This window comes from Crotalus tigris, unplaced genomic scaffold (assembly GCF_016545835.1).
Source record: "Crotalus tigris isolate CLP2741 ecotype Arizona unplaced genomic scaffold, ASM1654583v1 scf7180000018944.1027768, whole genome shotgun sequence".
In the NCBI taxonomy this organism is placed as follows: Eukaryota; Metazoa; Chordata; class Lepidosauria; order Squamata; family Viperidae; genus Crotalus; species Crotalus tigris.
Genome location: NW_024097288.1, coordinates 827,374 through 847,805, shown reverse-complemented (window position 1 = coordinate 847,805; position 20,432 = coordinate 827,374). Strand labels below are relative to the sequence as shown.

Here is a 20,432-nt window from a genome sequence, read left to right as displayed (position 1 = left end):
CAAAATGCTAAATAAGAAGCTGATTTAAGAAAGCTACAAACAAATTTAAGAAAGTTATATAAACAGGAAACAAACTCCACACCCACTGGCAAAAAAAAAAATGATGATGATGTTGCCTAGTTGGATAATGAAAAAATAGGCAAGAAACAACAAACCTTGGAGAGCAGCAAAGGACTTCAAAGTTATACAGTAAATGATCTAAGGCAGGGGTGTCAAACTGCCAGCCTACGGGCCGGATACGTCGTGCCAAAACCGCGCCCACCCCATTGCCGGCAATGGGAAAGAAGTCATGATACGTCGCAACACGCCACGTGACGTTGCGAGTTTGACACCCCTGATCTAAGGGATCAGACAAACTTGGAATAATGGAATATTAGGATTTTTACTATAAGATTTTGAAAATAATTATATAAATAAACAGCACCTTCATGGAAATTAATTTGTTAAGTCAATTCTAAGTTGAAACAGAAATATGTAACTTTATGGTTTTAGAAATTTAACACTAGAGGGGGACTAAAGCAGAAAGAGAAATAGAAAAACAAAGTGAATAATCTGTCTCTTGTCTTTGGTCAGCTGCAGTCCTTGCAAAATGACAGAATACATATGACATTTGAAATACTTCAGGAGATTTTTGAAATCAAAAAGTCGCAGCTTCATACTCAACCTTCTATGAAAAGGTTATGTCTAAAATATGGCTGTGGGCAGAGTTAGCCTGCAATGCTTCATTCTAACCACTGTGCCGCCATGGCTCTTATAGATTCTCTCACCCTTTTCAATCCCTGCTGTTCCTTATGTCATTCTCTCTTTCTTGCCTGCATCATGTTCTCGTAAATCATCCTCGATTCCATCAACACTTGTTCACATATTGTTCTCTTTCTTACTCACCACATACATGTATTATCCTTTTTATTGAAAGTGGTAGTCGCCACCTTCATAAAAGGCTGAGGCCCCCCTGTAAATCAGACAGAAGGAAGCATCACAGGAAATGTATTTTCTGTCCCAGATTTCTTCTTTCCACAACACCATTTACTCTGTTTTACTTATGGACTTGAAAGGAAGATCACTTAATTAATCAAAAAGCAACAATTTGGTGTGAGTTATTTCACACACACACACACGTTCCTCCTCCACAGTAGCACACTGTAGAAAAATAGAGATTTCTTCTCTTTTTTATCATTCCCCTTCTAATGATGAGAATACCTTTTGAGTCTAAACCTTCAGGTAAAAATTAACTTCTACTGAACTTCTGCTTCCTTTGTTAAAATTATGTAATGCATCACATTGATCCGACATTATCTCTTTTGGAGTGGTGAGGGAACTGCCTTCACATACAGTAGTTGAAGAAAGGTTTCTTTAATTCACAGATTCTCAGTAGAGGAAAAATATTTTATTTTATTTTAATTATTTTATTTATTTTATTTTATTATTTTATTTTATTTATTTTATTTTATTTTATTATTTTATTTTATTTTATATTTTATATTTTTATTTTATTTTATTATTTTATTTTATATTTTATTTTATTATTTTATTTTATGATTTTATTTTATTTTTTAATTTTATTTTATTTTATGCATTTTAAACATTACATAAAATTATGTACTGCATCACTTTGATCCCATCCTTTTGGAGTGGTGAGGGAACTGTCTTCACATAGTTGAAGAAAGAAGTGTTTCTTTAATTCACAGATTCTCAATAGAGGAAAAATATTTTATTTTATTTTAATTATTTTATATTTTATTTTATATTTTATTTTATTATTTTATTTTATTTTTTAATTTTATTTTATTTTATGCATTTTAAACATGCCACTTCAACAAGTCACCTCTTAACTTTTCTCAGCTGTAATGTGAATTGGATATGAATAGCTCTCATTATTGGCTAGTTTTTATTTTTTAGGGAGCGGAGTATAATGGACTAAATGAATGCTTAACATGAATCTATTTTTTAAAGCAAAATACTAAATACTTGTCTTGTGAAGGGAAAAGCACTAAAACAGCAATGGTATTTTTGCTGCCAACTGAGAAAACTATATTTTGAAAAGCAAGCTGGGTCATCATAGATAGGTCATTGCTGGCATGATATAGCACAGTGGTGGTGAACCTATGGCAGCACTCAGAGCCCTCTCTGTGGGCACACAGGCCATGCACTGGAGATGGCAACTGTCCTCTTCAACCAGCCGCCAATAACTTGCCAAGGTCCCACATGGCCTGAAGCATCCCAGCACCCATGCGCTCGCTGGCCTCTGTGTGCAGGGGCCAATGGTGTCAAGCAGCAGCCGCCCCTGCCCCTGCCACACCTTGCCCTGTGACAATGGCACCCCTGCCCTGCCTTGCCTTGCCTCACCCCACAGGATAAGCCTCCTGCCCACCGCCCCACCTGCCAGAGACCCCCTGGATCTTCCCCAACCCTGCCCGCCCCTACAGGCATCCCTCCCACGAGCAGTATTGAGGTGATCACTCCCACCTTGGCCACTCCAACCCAATCTGCCATGACCACCTGGGCCATGCCCACCTGGCACCCAGCAATAAATAAGTGAGTTTGGGGTTGCAGTTTCGGCACTCGGTCTCTAAAAGGTTCGCCATCACTGGCCTATAGGAAGAAGCTACCTCATGATGGAGGTATTGAAATAAATCCAGGTACAAAATGATTATAAAGTGAACATCAGGATATTTGCACATTTCTTTTGACTATTTTATAACTGCAAGAATTCCTCTGAACTTCTTTAGTTTTGAAAAAAGTAGCTTCATTTTTTTCTTGAAAAAGATATGCTCATTTTGCTAGCAGCTTAAGAAGCAAAATGCTAACCTCGAAGTAAAAGCCTGCCCTAGCATTCTAAATATGGTCAAGGCAGTCTTTTACTTTGGGAAGGGTGCGTGTGTCAATCATTTCTTTTAGTGGAAAAAGCAAAAGTGATAAAAGGGTGAGAGAAGGTCAAAGGGTGTTGAAAAGTATTGATATTTACAAAATAAAAAGGGAACACACAGAAATGGTGAAGAGTGGAGGTTGGAGATGAATGTTTTGAAATGAAAAAAGGAGATTTAAAAGAGAAAATCCTGTTTTTGTGTTACCCAATTGCTGTGGGTTCTAGTTGCTGATAAACAATGGGAAGAGAACTTCATTTTCAGAAATTAAATGTGTTGTGATTAAAAGACAAGCAGCTTTGGTGGTATCACAAAGAATAGGGTGAGGGAAGACCTGGAAATGGCTCACCACTGCTGGCTTTGGTGAAAATGTCTAGAGCAGGGGCCTGGAACTTGAAGCTTTGCTGAGGAATTCTGGGAGCTGAAGTCCACAAGTCTTAAAGTTGTCAAGGTTGCAGACCCTTACACTAGAGCAGTGGTGGTGAACCTATGGCACACGTGCCAGAGGCGGCACTCGGAGCCCTCTCTGTGGGCACATGTGCCATTGCCCCAGCCTCAACTCCCCCACAACCCCCTCACCAGCAGCCCCCCTGGAGGACAGTCGCCCCCTGAGTGTGGCCCACATGGAGCAGCACAGCCAAGGACATGGCAGCCAGGCAGCATAGACAAGACTCTGCCCTTATGCCCCATCGCACACAGTTGATGCTGCGGGGCACGGGCAGAGGGCATGACCGCCATGGCGCTGCTGGGCTACCTGGGCGATCTGCGGTGGGTCCTGGAGGTGGTGAGTGGCCCTGTGGGCAGGCGGGGCAGGGGACAGGGTGGGGGTGGAATGGGGGCAGGGGCGGGGCAGGGAGTGGAGTGGGGTCGGGCCAGTTTTTGGGCACTCAGTCTCTAAAAGGTTCACCATCACTGCTCTAGAGAATAGCAACAAGTGCTGCTGAAATAATTTCTGGATACTTTTTAGTTCTCAAGACTGCAAGCTGCATTGAAAGACAGCACTGCAGCTGGAGTGATAACATGTTCAAATAAAGGACACTGGGCCTCTGTGGAAGCATTTGTAGTCTTTATTATGAAGTGCGTGTATGTGTAAATAGGAGTCTACTTGTGCTATGATGTGACAAATTCTTCATCAAGGATTTTTGCAAGTCCCCATTCCCTGACTTACCCTTGTCTGAAATACTCATGGTTTGTGTTAGACAATCCTACTTAAAATATGCTGGGTCTGATGATTAAATCACATTTCTGATGCATATTATATCTAGTAAAAATGCAGTAGAAACAATAATGCGTGGAAAAAGACTATGGAACTGGAAATAAAGAGCCGTACTAGGCATGACAATTTTTATGTAGTTTGATTCTGTGAACATCTGTTTTGAAACAGATATCTGTACAAAACATTTTCCTAACATCTGTTATGAAACAGATATCTGTACAAAAGAGGGCAATCATTAAATACTATATAAAGACTTTGTGGCTTTTAATTCATAAAATAAATTTTCTGTTGATAGAATAGCTATGTTACCCTTTGCACAAGGTATCACGTATAAACGAGAAAAATAAATTCTACACTGTGGTCCTTTTGGATAATAGTAACACTGTAATTTGCAAAATAAAAGTGAGAAAGCAATTACAGACCTATTTAGCATTTGTATTCACTCTGATACAAATAATTATTTCATTCTGCCTGACATAATAGGGAACAAATTTATGTATCCAATATTTAGATATGTTTATATCTTTATTTGTGTTTGTGTTGATATAAGTATAATCTGTCTACTGCTTTGGATTCACTTCCATAAAGGTGCTTCAAAGTGTTTGGGACGATATATTTTTCTGGGATTGCTTAGCAGCTCCTTTCAGAAGTTTCAAATCTGTTCTGATGTTCCCACACATTCCAGAATATCTTTTTTGGAACTGAATTTGAACGATTGCATAAACCCATGTGATATAGATGTAGATGCAAATACGGTATACAGAGACACGTATACAGTATTCTCACACATATCATTGGATACAATTTATGTGAGACTTGTTCTAAAAATGTCTTAAGATGTATCTACTTATTCACTTTAAAATGAAAAATGCATACTTCTAGGCATTTTAAATTTGTATTTTAAAAGTATGTGTGTATGTGTGTGTATTTATTTAGCTGTTCATCAGAAAAAAAAACCTATGACACAAATCTCCCCAGTGTCAAGGATAAATAATAACCCCACTCCCCCAGAACCCAGAACAATAGAATTCATCTACCCACCATGAAATGCTGGGAAAAGAAACTTTGATATATATGTTTTATCAACTGGTAACCTTTTCCACAATCTTCTTTTAGTCCTAGACTCTATACAGTATAACAGTATCTATTCTTTTCTAATACTAAACCAATTAACTTATTTTCCTGTTCATTTTCAGGAAAACAGGATTGGCAGAAAAATTCTCAGTTTAAAAAAAAAACTATCGACATATTTACCCATTACATTTGTCAAAAGAATTTTTTAAAAACTGTTTAAAACTGTTATAATATCTATAAAGAGACTTGGAAGACATAGCATTAAAGCTTCTCAAGAAATATTCTAATTGTTTTTGGTTACTAAAAAAATAGCTATAGTTCTTAATTTTTGAGGATATTTGTGTAGGTGGTGCTCATTAAAAATTAAAACTATTTTCATTTTTTCCACTAATTTTAATCTGAGGATTAAGCACTGAACTCCTTTTTTCTAGTCACAGTTTTGTAAGTGATTCTGGTTAGATATTTTGGAACTTGTCCATAGTTATGAAAGATCTTTCCAAATAACACAAGGTGAAAGGGTTTATATAAATATTTTTTTCCTTTGAAAAAAGGAAATAAGGAACAAAAGTGTTCACAAAGTGTACCATATTTATATGGCTAGGCATTTTTTATACTATATTTTATTATACTTTATTGTAGTATGGGGAAAAAAAACCAAACTTAGCTTGTTTGACGTAAGAATCTTAAATTAAAATACAATAATAAATGTGTGAATGGATGCCATAAGACTGCTTCAAATATTTTTTTAAAAAAAATGCATATATGTTGTCTAGATAAGTTTGAATCTTCACTTAATTTGTCAAAATTAAGTTTGTGTGTGTGTGTGTGTGTGTGTGTGTGAAATGACTCTAAGATCTCACTAATCTACATACAGAATGTAATAGAGGAGGTTAAAATATCATATCTACTGTGTATGCCTTATATAACTCGATGTTTGTTTATTTGTTAAAAATACATGTATAGCGGCCCAAGTTACAAACAAGTTACTGTGGGTGGCAAACAACAGAACTAAAAACAATAACTATATATAAAACTATTGTTATGGTTTAGATTGACATTTTTGTCCACCGTTGAGTCCTTCCAAATAACTGGGATAGGCAAATGATACTGTTTTATGGTATTAGAGGTATCATCACAGGATATAAGCTGTTCCAAATAAAGCTGCTGTCTGCAACTGACTGATAGGGATTTTGTCAATACCAATGGTGTTCAAGTGATGCCCTGGATGTTTTGGAATTACACGCAAAGTGCCTATTGCCACTGATGCTATCTTTGCTTTCTTCTGTCACCATCGTTCTACTTTTATTTGCAGGTCTTTGTATTTTATTATTTTCTCAGTTTTCTCTCTTCTCTCTCTTCTCTTCTGCTGCCTCCAGGTACTGTCACATCCACTATCCACTTTTTTCTCTCTTTCTTATCAACAACTGTTAAGTCTGGGGTGTTGTATGCAGATGATCGTCTGTGTGAATTCTAAAGTCTCAGAGCACTTTAGCTTCTTCATATTCTGTTTGTCTATTTTGCCGTTCCTCCAGTTGTTTCTTGCAGGCAAGTGGCACTTCTTGTAGGCATTCCTATGCACTAAAAACAACGTTGATTGTATCTAATTAATTTTCAGAATCCATTCATTTATTTCATAGTAATTGAAAGGGGAGAAGAGGTTGATTTATTCTCGATAGCACCCGAGAGCAGGACAAGAAGCAATGAGTGGAATCTTACCAGAGGGAGAATGAATAATAAATTTAAGAGCTTGCCTCCCGGAGTTGTGGGTGCCCCTTTGCTGGAGGTTTTAAAGAAAAGATTTGACAACCATTTATCCCAGATGGTATAAGGAGGTTGTTCCAGAAGACCTCCAAGGTCCCTTCCTGCCCTTGATGGGCACAGAGGAAGCAACTGCATGCAACTAGCTGGGTTCTGTTCATGTTTCTTGCATTTTTTGTCTTAATATCCAAGAAATTAAGTGGGATTGTTTTTTTTGTTCTTTCACAACAACCCCCCATGAATTGATATGGGCTCCCTGTGATCAAACAGAAATATCCTCTGTATTGTACACATTGTCTCAGTTGAGCAATAGTTTTTGAGATGAGCGACTATTTGACTTTAAACATTGTTTGAAAGCTATGCCACTAAAAATAAACGAAGCTCTATCTCTGTATACTCTGTCTCTTGTATGTTTATCAGTTCTTTGTGTTTCATAATAATAAATTTTGCAAAATGCAGCCTAGTTATTCTGACATAGAGCAAGTTCAACATCTTAAAATGAAAGAAGAAAATTGATGTAATTGCAAATAATAAACATGGTTGGCTTGTAACATAAAATGAATACAAGAAAAACCTTAAAACCTAGTTTCAAAAAAGAACAAGATAAATTTTAAAAATCTAAATCCTTGATTCCACATAGGAATTCATAAATTTACCCTAAATGACATCAAGCTGCCTTGAAAGTATGATTGCAAAGAAAGGGAGAGTTTTTTTTGTGTCAGTATAAAAAATAATGAACATTTTAATGTAAGTTTTTTTTCTTTTCAGACTATAAAACATATGGAATCACTGTGTATTCAGACAATGAACGTGTTACAGCGAGAGAATTTGAAGGTATAGTATATAATATTTAGATATATACAGTGGTGGAATTCAGCTGGCTTGCACCAGTTCGGCAGAACCAGTAGCTAATTTTTTGTTGACTTTGGTGAACCAACTGAAGCCCTAGCCCAGTGATGGTGAACCTTTTACAGACCGAGTGCCCAAACTGCAACCCAAAACCCACTTATGCATCGTTGGGTGCCGGGTGGGTGTGGCCCATTGAGTGGGTGTGCCCCATTGGGTGGGTGTGGCTGCGGTGGTAACAGCAGACTGGGTGGGACTAAAAAGTTCAATCAATCAATTCCAACTTTGCAAGATCTTTTTTTTTTCCCACAAGAAATTGAAATTGACTGATTGATTGAACCTTTTTTTTGTACACGGCGGTGGAGGCCTAAAGCAAAAAGGTTTTATAAAACTCAGCTGAAGGCCTAGGACTGGGGTGACAATGCGCATGTCCACAGAGAGGGCTCTGAGTGCCGCCTCTGGCACCCATGCCATAGGTTCGCCACCACTGCCCTAGCCCTTTTTTACAAGGCCCAGAACGGACTACTGGGAGTGTGTGGATGCCGCTTTAGAAATCTGTTCTGAACCTTGGAGGCCCGGGGGTGGCTTCCCAGGTGCAGAACAGCCTACCAGAAGTGCATGGATGCCACTTTCAGAAGTCCATTCTGGGCCTCTGAGGCCCAGGCCCAGAACGGACTTCCGGAAGCAGTGTCCATACAGAGAACCGGTTGTTCAGGTATTTGAATCCCACACTGGATATATATATATATATATATATATATATATATATATATATATATATATATATATATATATATATATATATATATATATAGAACTGTTCTGAGAAAAAAATATTTACAGTATATGGAAACCATAGAAACACAGAAACAAGGTAAGGAGTCAGGAAGGCTCATATCATTAAAGTATAGTAGGTTGTAGAAACATAAAATATCCATCCAGAATCATTTAGTTACTTGATTAATATACTTGTTTCAAATGTTCTTTGGCTTTTCTCTAAGATGATCCAGCCAAACTCAAAAATGTATTATGTCATATTTATTTAATAGAAGAAAATTAAAAATATACTTAAATCTAGTTGAAAGCATTCATAGTACTAACCTTGGATATATCTTTTTAATTATTCACAGTTATTATCAGTAGATAAATTATGTTACTGCTTGTTCAAATCCTTCTAAAACAATGAAAATAAATGTATTCCCATAATTACATTATACATAATCCCATACATTGAGTGGATGAGTTGATATTTGGGAAAATCACCTGCAACTTCCTCTCCATCTTCCAGACTTCCATTCTGTCCTTCCTATTATGTTTGCTTTTTCTCAATTTCATTGAATCCATGTGCTTTACCTTTTGGAAGTTGGCATTCATTTGTTCACATTACAAAGTTTAGATAGGAATGTGTTTCCTAAACTGATTTTTTTTTTCTGTTCCATCCTAGCTTTGTGTGATATTCATGTTTTAGTTTGATTTTAAAGTCTGACATTGTTGGCTCTTCTAATTCACAGGTAACAAAAAATTTCATTGATGGGGATCTCTCCTCCATTGATGTGGAATCTATAGGAAGCTATTTTCTCAATTCTTTAAAGTCTGCCTCTTATTTCCATGGGTTAGAGAGGTTTTACAAATATTTTCTTTTCTACTTGGGCTTCAAGTTATCTAATCTCACAATAAACATTTTTACTATAGTCTTTCTCCTTCAGGAACATGGACAGATTTCTAACATTTGAAAATTTGTCTGTTTTCACCATTTTTTGTGAATTTGCTTAATTTGGGATTATTGCTATAATCTATGTGATATATTTTGGCACATAATTTCTGAATAAGTATCTGACATGTCTTGCATACATGTTCAGAGTCAAGAAGGATTAGTAGAAATAATTTATGTAGTTATCCCATTCCATACCATTTCACCTTGGTGAATTGCTATTAGAACAAAGAAGAAACTAGCATGTGACAACTTCTTTGTGGAAGAATTGCTATTCTTTGCTTGTGATCCATCTCTATTTTTTAAAAAAAAATATTTTGCCATTTGATAAATATTTCATAAAATTTCCTACATCAGGTTATTTTTTTTTTCTTTCAGATCCAAGACAGAAACAATATTGGCTTCTCTGCAAGTGTTCTGTTGAAGCCTTGTCTTTCTAACACAAGCTTTTATCCTTACCTTTGTCTATGCTCATCATGGTTTGCTGTGGGCTTCTGATTAATAAATCACAGTTTTGACATACATTCCATCTTGTTACATGATAGTTCAAGCAGGAATACCTTGAAAGGGAATATAGAAATGGAGGATTTATATGGAGCTTCAATCTATATCTGCAGAAAATGGAATAAATGGAAGTTTGGACAATGCATACTTAAAAAAATATTTCAAGTATTTTTTCATTAATTTGGGAAACCTTAGCATTTTGAAAGCTTGGACTTAGAATCACTTTATTCTTTTTTAAAGAACAGATTTAAAGAGTCTATTTTCTCACAAATGTCGCCACCTTTCCTTCTTGAAATTTTTTGTTGTGAATTCTCCATTCCAATATTCACTTTTTAAAATGTTTATTTTGGTTTTTTTTTATCCTTGCATATTTCAGAAACATTTTGCTTGGTTTTTAATATTATATAATACTGAATAATTTTCATTAAATTGTTTAATTCTTTTTATTTTTTTCTTAAAAAATATCAGTGAGAAATTCAATTTGAAAACACATTTTTTGTGAAGATATGTGAAAGAAATTAAGGTTTTTCCTTTGTGCATGTTAAATGATAGATTTTATATTGTCTATTTCATCAGTCCTCATTAAAATACACATACACAATGCAATCATTTTTTGTTAAAAAAAGACTAAAGGAATAAGAAAAAAAGAACATTGTGAAAATAAAAATGCTTTGATTAATAACCTTTATTCTTGACAGAATAAAAATACTCTGACCTCCGGATAACTAAATTTCAGGAAAGGCACCACCTAGCCGTTTCCACTATTTGGCTCTAGAAGTCTGCTGTAGTAACATTGTTTATATTTTCTAAGAATATAACATCTCATCAGTAAACCTGTCTTTAAAAGAATGCCCTTTGAAAACAATGTTTGAAAGAGTGTTCCTGAAAAATGACAGCATGGGTATTCCTAGTGATCTGAAGTTCAGGAGTTCTAATATTCAAAATGAACATCTCTGCAAGATGAAAACTTTAATTTCCTGGGTAGCCAGAGTTTTCCCCACACATTGCATAGTAAATCCCATATTAATACACTTCAGATGAAATGGACAAAATGTGTCCCATTCCACCATTTTATAGTATGTATGCATAAAAGCTTGTTAAATTTGACAGGCTTCTACTTTAATGGATACCACCCCCTACTTGCATTAAAGTGAGGGTTTGCTTATACCTTTGAGATTTATATTCTTACCCTGTCCACCATTACACTTGTAAGTAGACATTGTTTCGATTACTAAAAGCTCTGATAAATGTATCAGTTAAAAAAAAGGTCTAAGAAAGAATGAACCCACCATTTTTAAAGGACTTACAATAAATTACATGGTATTTCAGACATTATGAGTATGAAGGTATGTTACATTCAGGTAACTAATCTCTGTTCAAAATATAACTTGTGAAATGGCATTCAGAATCACCTTATTGAAATCAGTTTTGTGCCCATTGTTTGCATTGGATAACTTTAATAAAAACTATACCAGAACAAAAAACAACCATCTTTTTCTCCTCTTCCCTGTAGGGGTATATCTGAGTTGTAAGCACAATGTAAAGAAAGAAATTGGTGCAAGGGTTGAATGGAAAAAGATTAAAGGCACCAGTGTCTCATATGTCTACTTGAATGGTTTCTTTGTAGGTAAGCAAATATTTTCTGCTTGTTTATTCTTTAACTTGCTGTTTGTAGCACATTAATGATCCCAAGTATAGGATCACATAGAGGTCAAATAAAGGCTACCTATAGATTTTATTTCCTATATTTCATCATCCTCCCAAGGTTTTCAAGAAAATACATTCTTTCCCCATTTTATCCTGGCTATATTCTGTGAGAGAGGTTGGGTTGAGAGATAACTATTGGTCACCCAATAAACAACGTACCTGTCTGTCTGGAAATCTGAATTTGACTGTCCTGGATTGAGCTTGGACTTTAGCAGCTATTTTGATAAAACTATCACCATGATTATTTGGAGAAATGACTGCTGACTAATGTGAGCTTAACCAGATATAACCTTTTTTATTTGCATGCTTTCAGGTGCTTAGAAGAATACACAGAAAAGATAAGTATGCGGCTTACATATGTGAAGCCAACTTCAGTCCAATTAAAGCTTGGCTAGGATGTTCTGCTCCTGTTTTTGTGGGTCCTGATCTAAGCAATTCTATTTGGGGAAGGGGCTTTACTAGAGTGGGGAAAATGCAAAAGATTTGGTAATGAAGGCAGAAATACGTGTCTGGATACATTGGAGAAAGATTATGATATAATATTCACCTTAAGAGAATTTTAGTGAAAATATAAAATGCAGTCCTAATCCTATCCTACCCTTCCCCCCCTCCATTTCCACATAGAATACGGTTTGAAAAGACAATACTAACTTTATGAGAAGAACTGTGGAGAAGTGCAAACAAAAAATTGTTACAGCCACTGCTTTATCTGCGGGCAGCAGGAAAAGAAAAACGGAAATGTAGTTGCATCTGTGTTGTCTGAAAATTCTAATTTGATTTTTTAAAAAGCTAATCCAAAATGCAAAACTGTAAAATAATTCATAAGAAAACATCCTTTGAAGAATGGAAAGCAAGTGTGTATTGTATGTCGGAACCATGACTGGAAAAGAAAACCACTTCTATGTCAATCTTTTACATAGAAAACAGTTACCAAAGAGTCTCTAGCTGGCTGCCATCATCTCTTCCTCCACCCCTCTCATTTCTCTCAATGTTTTCCAGGTAATTTTAAAGATCGAGCTGAAATATTGCACTCAAGCATTCAAATTAAAAATGTGACTAGAAAGGATTCTGGAAAGTATCGTTGTGAAATTAGTGCACCTACAGAACAAGGACAAGAAGCAGGGGAAATTGAAGTCTCTCTCTTAGTCTTGGGTAAGAAATCTAAAGGTTCTTATCAGCAGTTTAAATTAAATCTTAATTTTAATTCTGCAGGGCAGCATTTTTCTTTAAATTTTATTTGACAACTGTTAAAGATGAAATACGGGAATATTGTAATTTTATGACAAAACACTTTTAAGCCAAATAAAGACATCTATTTGACTGAGGATAATTAAATTAATGACTGTAAATGAGAAAGGTATGAAAAATTAGGGAAAAGTGTTAGGCACTTTAAACAAATTAGCTATAACTTGTTTAAGAGGTTTGGTGGCGCAGTGGTTAGAAAGCAGTATTGCAGACTAATTCTGCCAATTGCCAGCAGTTTGATTCTCACTGGCTCAAGGTTGACTTAGCCTTCCATCGTTCTGAGGTTAGTAAAACGAGGACCCAGATTGTTGGGGGAAATAGGCTGTAAACCACTTAGAGAGGGCTGTAAAGCATTATGAAGTGGTGTATAAATCTAAGTGCTATTGCTATTGCTATAAAAATAAACAACCAAGTTTAGATGGCAAAGCATCCTATGGAAGATTTTAGTCTTTAAAAGGTTCTAGAAGATGATTTCTGAGCACGCCAGGCTAATTTTTAGAGGGAATCTATTCCACGATGCAGGTGTCATAACAGGGAAATAATGCTTTCTAGCCTCAGCATTGCTTGCCCTTCTTCTGCTTACTTGAGACAAGTATGGTACCGTGAGCAGCTTTCCCTTGTATTATTTAATGCTGTGAAAGAAAATGCATGTAGAAAATACAACTGATATATTGGTATTTTGTTGATTGATTTAAGATTATAATCAGTGAAGTAGCAGATGTAATACAAATTGTTAACAGATAATGTATGTATGTATGTATGTATGTATGTATGTATGTATGTATGTATGTATGTATATAAACACCCACACATGCCATTCAAAGTTTAATTTGAGTAATTTGTGAAAAAATATTCAGATTTAGAAATACGGGTATTTGTCTTAGATATATGACATAATTTTCTAGTGCCATCATCTGCTCCTGTTTGTGAAGTGCCCATTTCAGCTCTTAGTGGGACAGTAGTAGAATTGCGATGCAAAGAAAGTGAAGGTGTGCCAGCTTCAAAATACAGTTGGTATCGGAATGGTGCTATTCTGCCTGAGAACCCATTGTTTTGGAGGTTCAAAAAAAGGAACATTTCTTATACTTTGAATACTACGACAGGAACCTTGGTAAGTTTACATTTCTTTAATGACACTTAAGTGTGTGACTTTCCAGTCCACAAAACAATTCAAACTATATTATAGCAACACTGAGGAAATGCAAATGGAATTGTAGAAATAACAACAAAAAAAGGAAAGTCAACTGCCAAAACAGTTCACATCATGAATATTTTTGTAATTGCAAGTTCAGTTATGAGGAAAAAATGAATTTTGAATTAAATAATTGGGAATAAATTGATGCAAAAATGGAAACAACACTGAGGAATTTAGTTATTTTAGAAAGGTTTTACATATTGATGAATTAAGCATTTTCAGTACTGGAAAATGTTGACATTGTAAATATTGAAATATTTTTAAATAATGCAAAGGAATATATAGGACATTTAAGGACTAATTGTTCATGAATACATCTGTATTTTCTTTTAAACTAGCTGTTCAATCCTGTTTCAAAGAATGACACTGGGGAATACTACTGTGAAGCTCACAATAAAGTAGGACGGCCTCAAAGGTGTCCTGCGAAGAGGATGCAAGTTGGTAAATATCAAATGCAAATAAGGCCAGAAAATGTTTCTATGAAATTGTCATAATTATAAGACAAAGAGGATTTATTGCCCAGAATCAGTTTAATTTTTTTAAAGGCACTATTTTAACAAGCTTACCATTTACATTTTGTAAGTACCAATCTTATTTTAAGTCTGAGACATGTACACAGAATTTCTATCAACTAAATTTTAGGGTAATGAATACTAATCTTAATACATTACAAGTAGTCCTCTACTTAAAACTGTTCATTTACTGACATTTTGAAGTTACAATGACACTGAAAAAAGTGACATGACCAGTTTATAACCTTCAAAAGGTTAGTGCTGGTCCACCTGAAAACCATCCTTTTCAATTTGCCTACTGAGCAAATAGATCGGCAGATGTTGTTGCTAATATGGCACGGTGCTTCATCTTACAACATATTGAATCTCCAAGGACCTATGCAAGTCTACCTGTTTGTAGACTTCAGCTCAGCATTTAATGCCGTTATTCCAGATATTTTTTTTACTAAACTGACTCTGCTAGCTGTGCCTGACCATACTTGTAAGTGGATCATAAGCTTTCTAACACATAGGAAGCAGCAGTTGAAGCTAGGCAAAATCACATCAGATACCCGAACAATTAGCATAGGTGCCCCCCAGGGCTGTGTACTCTCTCCATTGCTCTTTTCTCTATACGTTAACAATTACATCTCAAAGGATCCCTCTGTTAAAGTACTGACATTTGCAGATGATACAACAATCATTGGCTTCATTTGATATGATAATGAACCTGCATACAGACAGGAAGTTGAACAACTGGCCCTGCATGATGGCTGGAACAATCTTGAACTGAACATACTCAAAACTGTAGAGATGATAGTAGTTTTTAAGAGAAGCCCTTCTATTCTACCACCTCTTACAATACTAGACAACACAGTATCAACAGTAAAGACCTCCAGGTTTCTGGGTTTTATAATCTCTCAGGACTTGAAGTGGACACCTAACATCAAAAATGTCATTAAAAAGCAACAAAGCAACAACAAAGAATGTTCTTCCTACGCCAACTCAGAAAGCTCAGACTGCTCCAGGAGCTGCTGATACAGTTCTACAGAGAAATTATTGAGTCTCATTTGTACTTCAATAACTGTCTGGTCACAGCAACCAAGCAGGACAGAAACAGACTTCAATGGATAAATAGAACTGCAGAAAAACCAATTGCAACCAGCCTACCTTCCATTGAGGATCTGTATACTCCAGAAAGATTGCTGTGAAAATATCTACAGAGGACAGGGTCTCACATTTTGGACGTAAACTGTTTCAACTTCTTCCCTCAAGATGACGCTATAGGGCACTGCACACCAAAACAGCTAGACACAAGGACAGGTTTTTCACCCATGCCATCACTCTGCTAAAACTAATTCTCACATGCCTTTGGATATCAAACCATGTAGCAGATCTGTATTATCCTTCTCATCTCTCCTACTACCTATGAAGTTACTATAACTTCACTGTTTGTATCTTATGATTTATCTTGATTGCTTTTATTTAGTATCCTATGATCAGTGGTGGGATTCAGCCAGTTTGGCAGAACGGGTAGCTAATTTTTTGTTGCCCAGGCCCAGAACAGACTTCTGGAAGCAGCATCCACAGAGAGAACCGGTTGTTCACATATTTGAATCCCACCACTGCCTACGACTATCACTGAGTGTTGTATCTCATGATTTATGATGCTTGTATTTTATGATTATGATCATGATATATCACTTGTTGCTTGTATGTATGTTCATATCTTATGCACCAGAGACAAATTCCTTGTTGTCCAATCATACTTGGCCAATAAAGAATTCTATTCTATTCTATTTTCACACTTATGACTGTTGTAGCATCTGCACGGTCATGTGATCTAAATTCAGGCACTTAGCAACTAACATGTGTTTATGGCAGTTGCTCTGTCCCAGGGTCATGTGATCAGCATTTGTAACTTTTCCAGCTGGCTTCCAATAAGCAAAGACAGTGGGAGAAGCCAGATTTGCTTAACAACCACACAACTTAGCAAATGCAGTGATTCACTTAACAACTGGCAAAAGGTCATATAATGAAGCAGAACTCACTTAATAACTGCCTTGCTTATGTTGGGAGGAACTCCCCCGTTCGGTCCTTCCAGCCGGGATACCCCTTGACAGTGCGGCGCAGAAGAAATAGATCATGAAGCCAGCTACCAGAAAGAGGTTTAATTTCGAGGATCAGCGTTGAGTGACAATTCAGCTCGAGTCCCCGGCTAGCTAGACAGAGTGATCTTTAAACAGGGGTTTTTATACCCTTTTGTGGTTTCCAAACTTGTCATTTCTGATTGGTAACAAACTTACCATTTCTAATTGGTGAGTTAAAATTTGTCTTTCTTGATTTGCTGGTTTGTGACTATTGTTAGTTCCTTTTTCTTGCCTAAAAGGTGTTAATTACTTTTATTGTTGTGTCCTGATTGCTGCTAGCTGGTTCCTCATTGTGTGTGTCAAGTGTTTGCTGTTTTAGCCTCAGGCTGCTGTTGACCCAGTTTAGTTGGGGTGTTCCTAGATTATTTCTTAGTTGGGCTGGGGAGGGGGTGTCCAACTCTCATCAATTCCCCCATTTTGGACTATTACTGATGTATCAGTGATTAGCCCAACTGGTTCATATATACGGTAGTGGTGATCAATTTGGCACATCATGAGAGGTGTTTTCTTGCTCTGTCCCTTGCTTCTGATGGGAGTTGTGCAGACCTTTAGGCATTTTAACCCTAAAGGTGCTAATTGGCATAGGCAACAAAGGAGGGCTCCACCTATTGCGACTGTGATTATACTAACAATGAGAATTTTACAGGGAGGTGGTTGAGGAACCAAGTCCCGACCGCAACACCTCTAGCCCAAATCAGGGAGCAACTGAGTTTTGGGAAGGTACAGAGACCCACACGAGCCCGGACACAGAATGGGGCTTAGGGATTGGACAGCCTCCTGACAGGTCTTGGACGGACCTAGGAGGTTCTATAGAGACGCCCAGCAGTGGCTATCACTTCAAGGGGCCTGAGGGCCTACAGTTAGGCAGGTCAACTAGGTCACAAGGTGACAGAAGCCCTGGCCTGACGAGCCCGGTGGGCGAGCAAGCAGGCCAGGCATCGGGGCACAGTCCTTGGAAGGCACCAAGGCATGATAAGGAGAACAGGCTCACGTCTCCCCTCAGTCAGGAAACACCTGTCAGAAACCCAGAGCTGAGAAGGTCACAGAGAGCAAGGAAATCTCCTAAATACTTAGAGGATTACATAACATTGCTGGCCAAACAAAAGCCAGTAAACAGTAGGAGCACTGGGGAGTAGAACACTGCATCAAGAAATAATTGTATGTTGGTAGTAGTCTTAGCCCGGGGGAAAGGGGTGTTATGTCCCGAGCCTTGCAAACGGGCTCGGGGCGTTTGCAGGCAGTCCCGGGCAGGTGCAAGCTGCCCGGGACCAGACAGGCTGTCGCCAGCGCCTGTGCACATGCGCGGGTGCTGGCGCGGGAAAAGTAACACAATTACCCGGGAACTGCCTATATAAGAGGCTAGGAGCTTTGGGGCGTTGCTGAAGCCTTCACTTGTAAGCTGAACACAGAATAAAAGGAAACCTGAGAACTACAACTGCTTCTCGCGTCTGCTTTTTGCCAAGGACTCAACAATAACCATAGTGAAAATTGAACTGTCATTGTTTACATGCAACAACATATGAGTAAAGTTTTTATTTAATGTTCTCAATTAAGATTGAATGTTAGTCATTGTTGCCTTCTCTCAAGATGACTTACTTGAAATAATTACTCTGGGAATTACACCCCTTCCCAATATATTTATTTTGTTTTGAATTTTAGATGACCTTAATGTAAGTGCAATCATAGCTTCGGTGGTTATTGTGGCCTTAATAATGGCTTCCTGTGGTCTTGGGGTATATTATGCACAGAAGAAGGGTTATTTTTCAAGTAAGTAGAGTTTACCCTTTCTTTGAAGTATTAAAAATATTTCATTGCCTATCTGTTTGTGAATTGTGTTTACAATTAGTACAACAGAAGTGGAAGCCTTCGTGGACAATAGGAGGAAATAAAAATGGTGCACATAACTGGATGTTCCAAGTCCCACCCATTTTTATGTGCACTGGATTCATTGCGTATACTAAAATAAGGACTAGATGATGATATTGACAACCCATTCACCCCAAAATACGCACACACAAACACAAAGATAACTAATCCTTTCCTGGCTGGAGAATCAACAAAATTTATATATATATATATTTTACTAATTAAGTACAATTAGATTTAATGTACCTTTGATAACTTGTGAAACACTTCCTTGTACTCTGGCGATTCTGTGTTACTACTATTATTGAGGAACTACATGACTAGAGAATAATGAGCTCCATAAAAATAAAGATTCCTTTAGGACTGTGACAGTATTCACATTGGAAAGAAATGGCTAAATTGCTATTGTAGTGTCTCTATATTTGAGGCTATCAGAATTATGAAAATCATAGAACTATTTGGCAAATTTAGCTCTAAAAACAGCCCATGCACAGTATAGAAACTAGGACTGTGCAATACTTTGAAAACAATTCTGAAAAGATGTATGTATGTATGTATTTAAATTTAATTTATTGGTATCCATCTTACCAGAGGGTAATTTTGGCAGGTTTACAATATTAAAAAGATAAAATTATACAAAACATACGGACAATATAAATACTGTAAAAATCTAAATGTTCAGCCCTAATTAAAAGATGGAAAGGGAGGGAGTAAGATGAGAAAGGGAGAGGTGGGATATGCTATTAATTTATCAGTCACCCCCATTGTGAAACCCCTCCATTAGAGCCCGAAGTCAATTATTAGAGCCAAGTTTTTAAACTCTTGTGGAAGTCCAGGAAGGCTACACTGACACTTTGCTTCTTTTAGCATTATTACAAAACCTCACTGCAAATCTTTAGAGCAGCTGCAATTTCCCCAATATTATGTCTGCTAAATTGAATACTGTATCAGATTCTGCTACAATTGTGCCCCCATGTATACCTAGATACCTTTTTGGAATTCAGTCTGAATTAGAACTCTTAACAGGTACATTCTGTATTATAAAATGCAATTATGCATATACAGTACTAGTAATTTAAAAACTGATGCACTTTGATGTTTACGCAGAGTGATGTTTAGACGCAGGTTTAATCTTTGCAGAATTTTAATAGTTAACTCCCTCTGCTGGATTACAATAGAAGCACACTCATTTACAGAAGATTTTGCTGAAATAAAATGCACTTCACTTTCAGCAGAGCAGCTGGTCAGCTCTTGCGCTCTGCATGCTTTACTCTCACAGGAACAATGAGCCACAAAAAGAAGAGAACAATTTGGACTCTTAGCAGTAAAACAGAGCCATTATTCTTTGAGAGAGCAGGCAGGAGAAATTTAACAATGTCTTAATTCCAGTGTGTGTGTGTGTGTGTGTGTGTGTGTGTGTGTGTGTGTGTAAATCTTTGTCCTAATCTTGTCTTCTTTCTCCATATTTCTCTAGATTCTGTCAATTTCTGAAAATATGTTCATTATTTTGTAATATTGTAGTTATTTCTAAGAAGTATTGCCCTATTGTGGTTTTGAATATTTTCATAATTGATCAAAAGAAGTTTGTATTTTTTAGCATTTCCATAACAAATTATAATTTTTTTAAAAAAAAATCTTGTTTTTTCTTCTCAGACACATAATCAGTGCTTTTTTTCTTAAAAAAAAAAAAAAGGTGCTGGAACTCACACGTGTCATACAACCCGCCTTGCCTACCCTACAAGGTTCCATCCAAAAAAGGTGCGGGAACTCCATTCTTGGTGTTCTATGAGAAAACAAGCCCCGCA

General features: G+C 36.7%; 1 protein-coding gene across 5 annotated transcripts in view; it reads left to right on the top strand.

Moving 5' to 3' along the window:
* The window catches only part of JAM2 (junctional adhesion molecule 2), a 31,606-nt gene that overhangs the window by 7,372 nt on the left and 3,802 nt on the right, over positions 1-20,432 (top strand). For 2 of the 5 annotated variants that reach the window (XM_039357770.1, XM_039357768.1), the window contains exons 2-8: positions 6,531-6,699; positions 7,681-7,746; positions 11,487-11,600; positions 12,680-12,832; positions 13,831-14,036; positions 14,459-14,561; positions 18,421-18,528. In XM_039357770.1, coding sequence (XP_039213704.1) covers positions 6,600-6,699; positions 7,681-7,746; positions 11,487-11,600; positions 12,680-12,832; positions 13,831-14,036; positions 14,459-14,561; positions 18,421-18,528 — 850 coding nt within the window. In that variant the 5' untranslated portion in view covers positions 6,531-6,599. The remainder of the gene's footprint in view (positions 1-6,530; positions 6,700-7,680; positions 7,747-11,486; positions 11,601-12,679; positions 12,833-13,830; positions 14,037-14,458; positions 14,562-18,420; positions 18,529-20,432) is intronic. The other 3 variants (XM_039357769.1, XM_039357771.1, XM_039357772.1) reach the window with 2 other exon arrangements.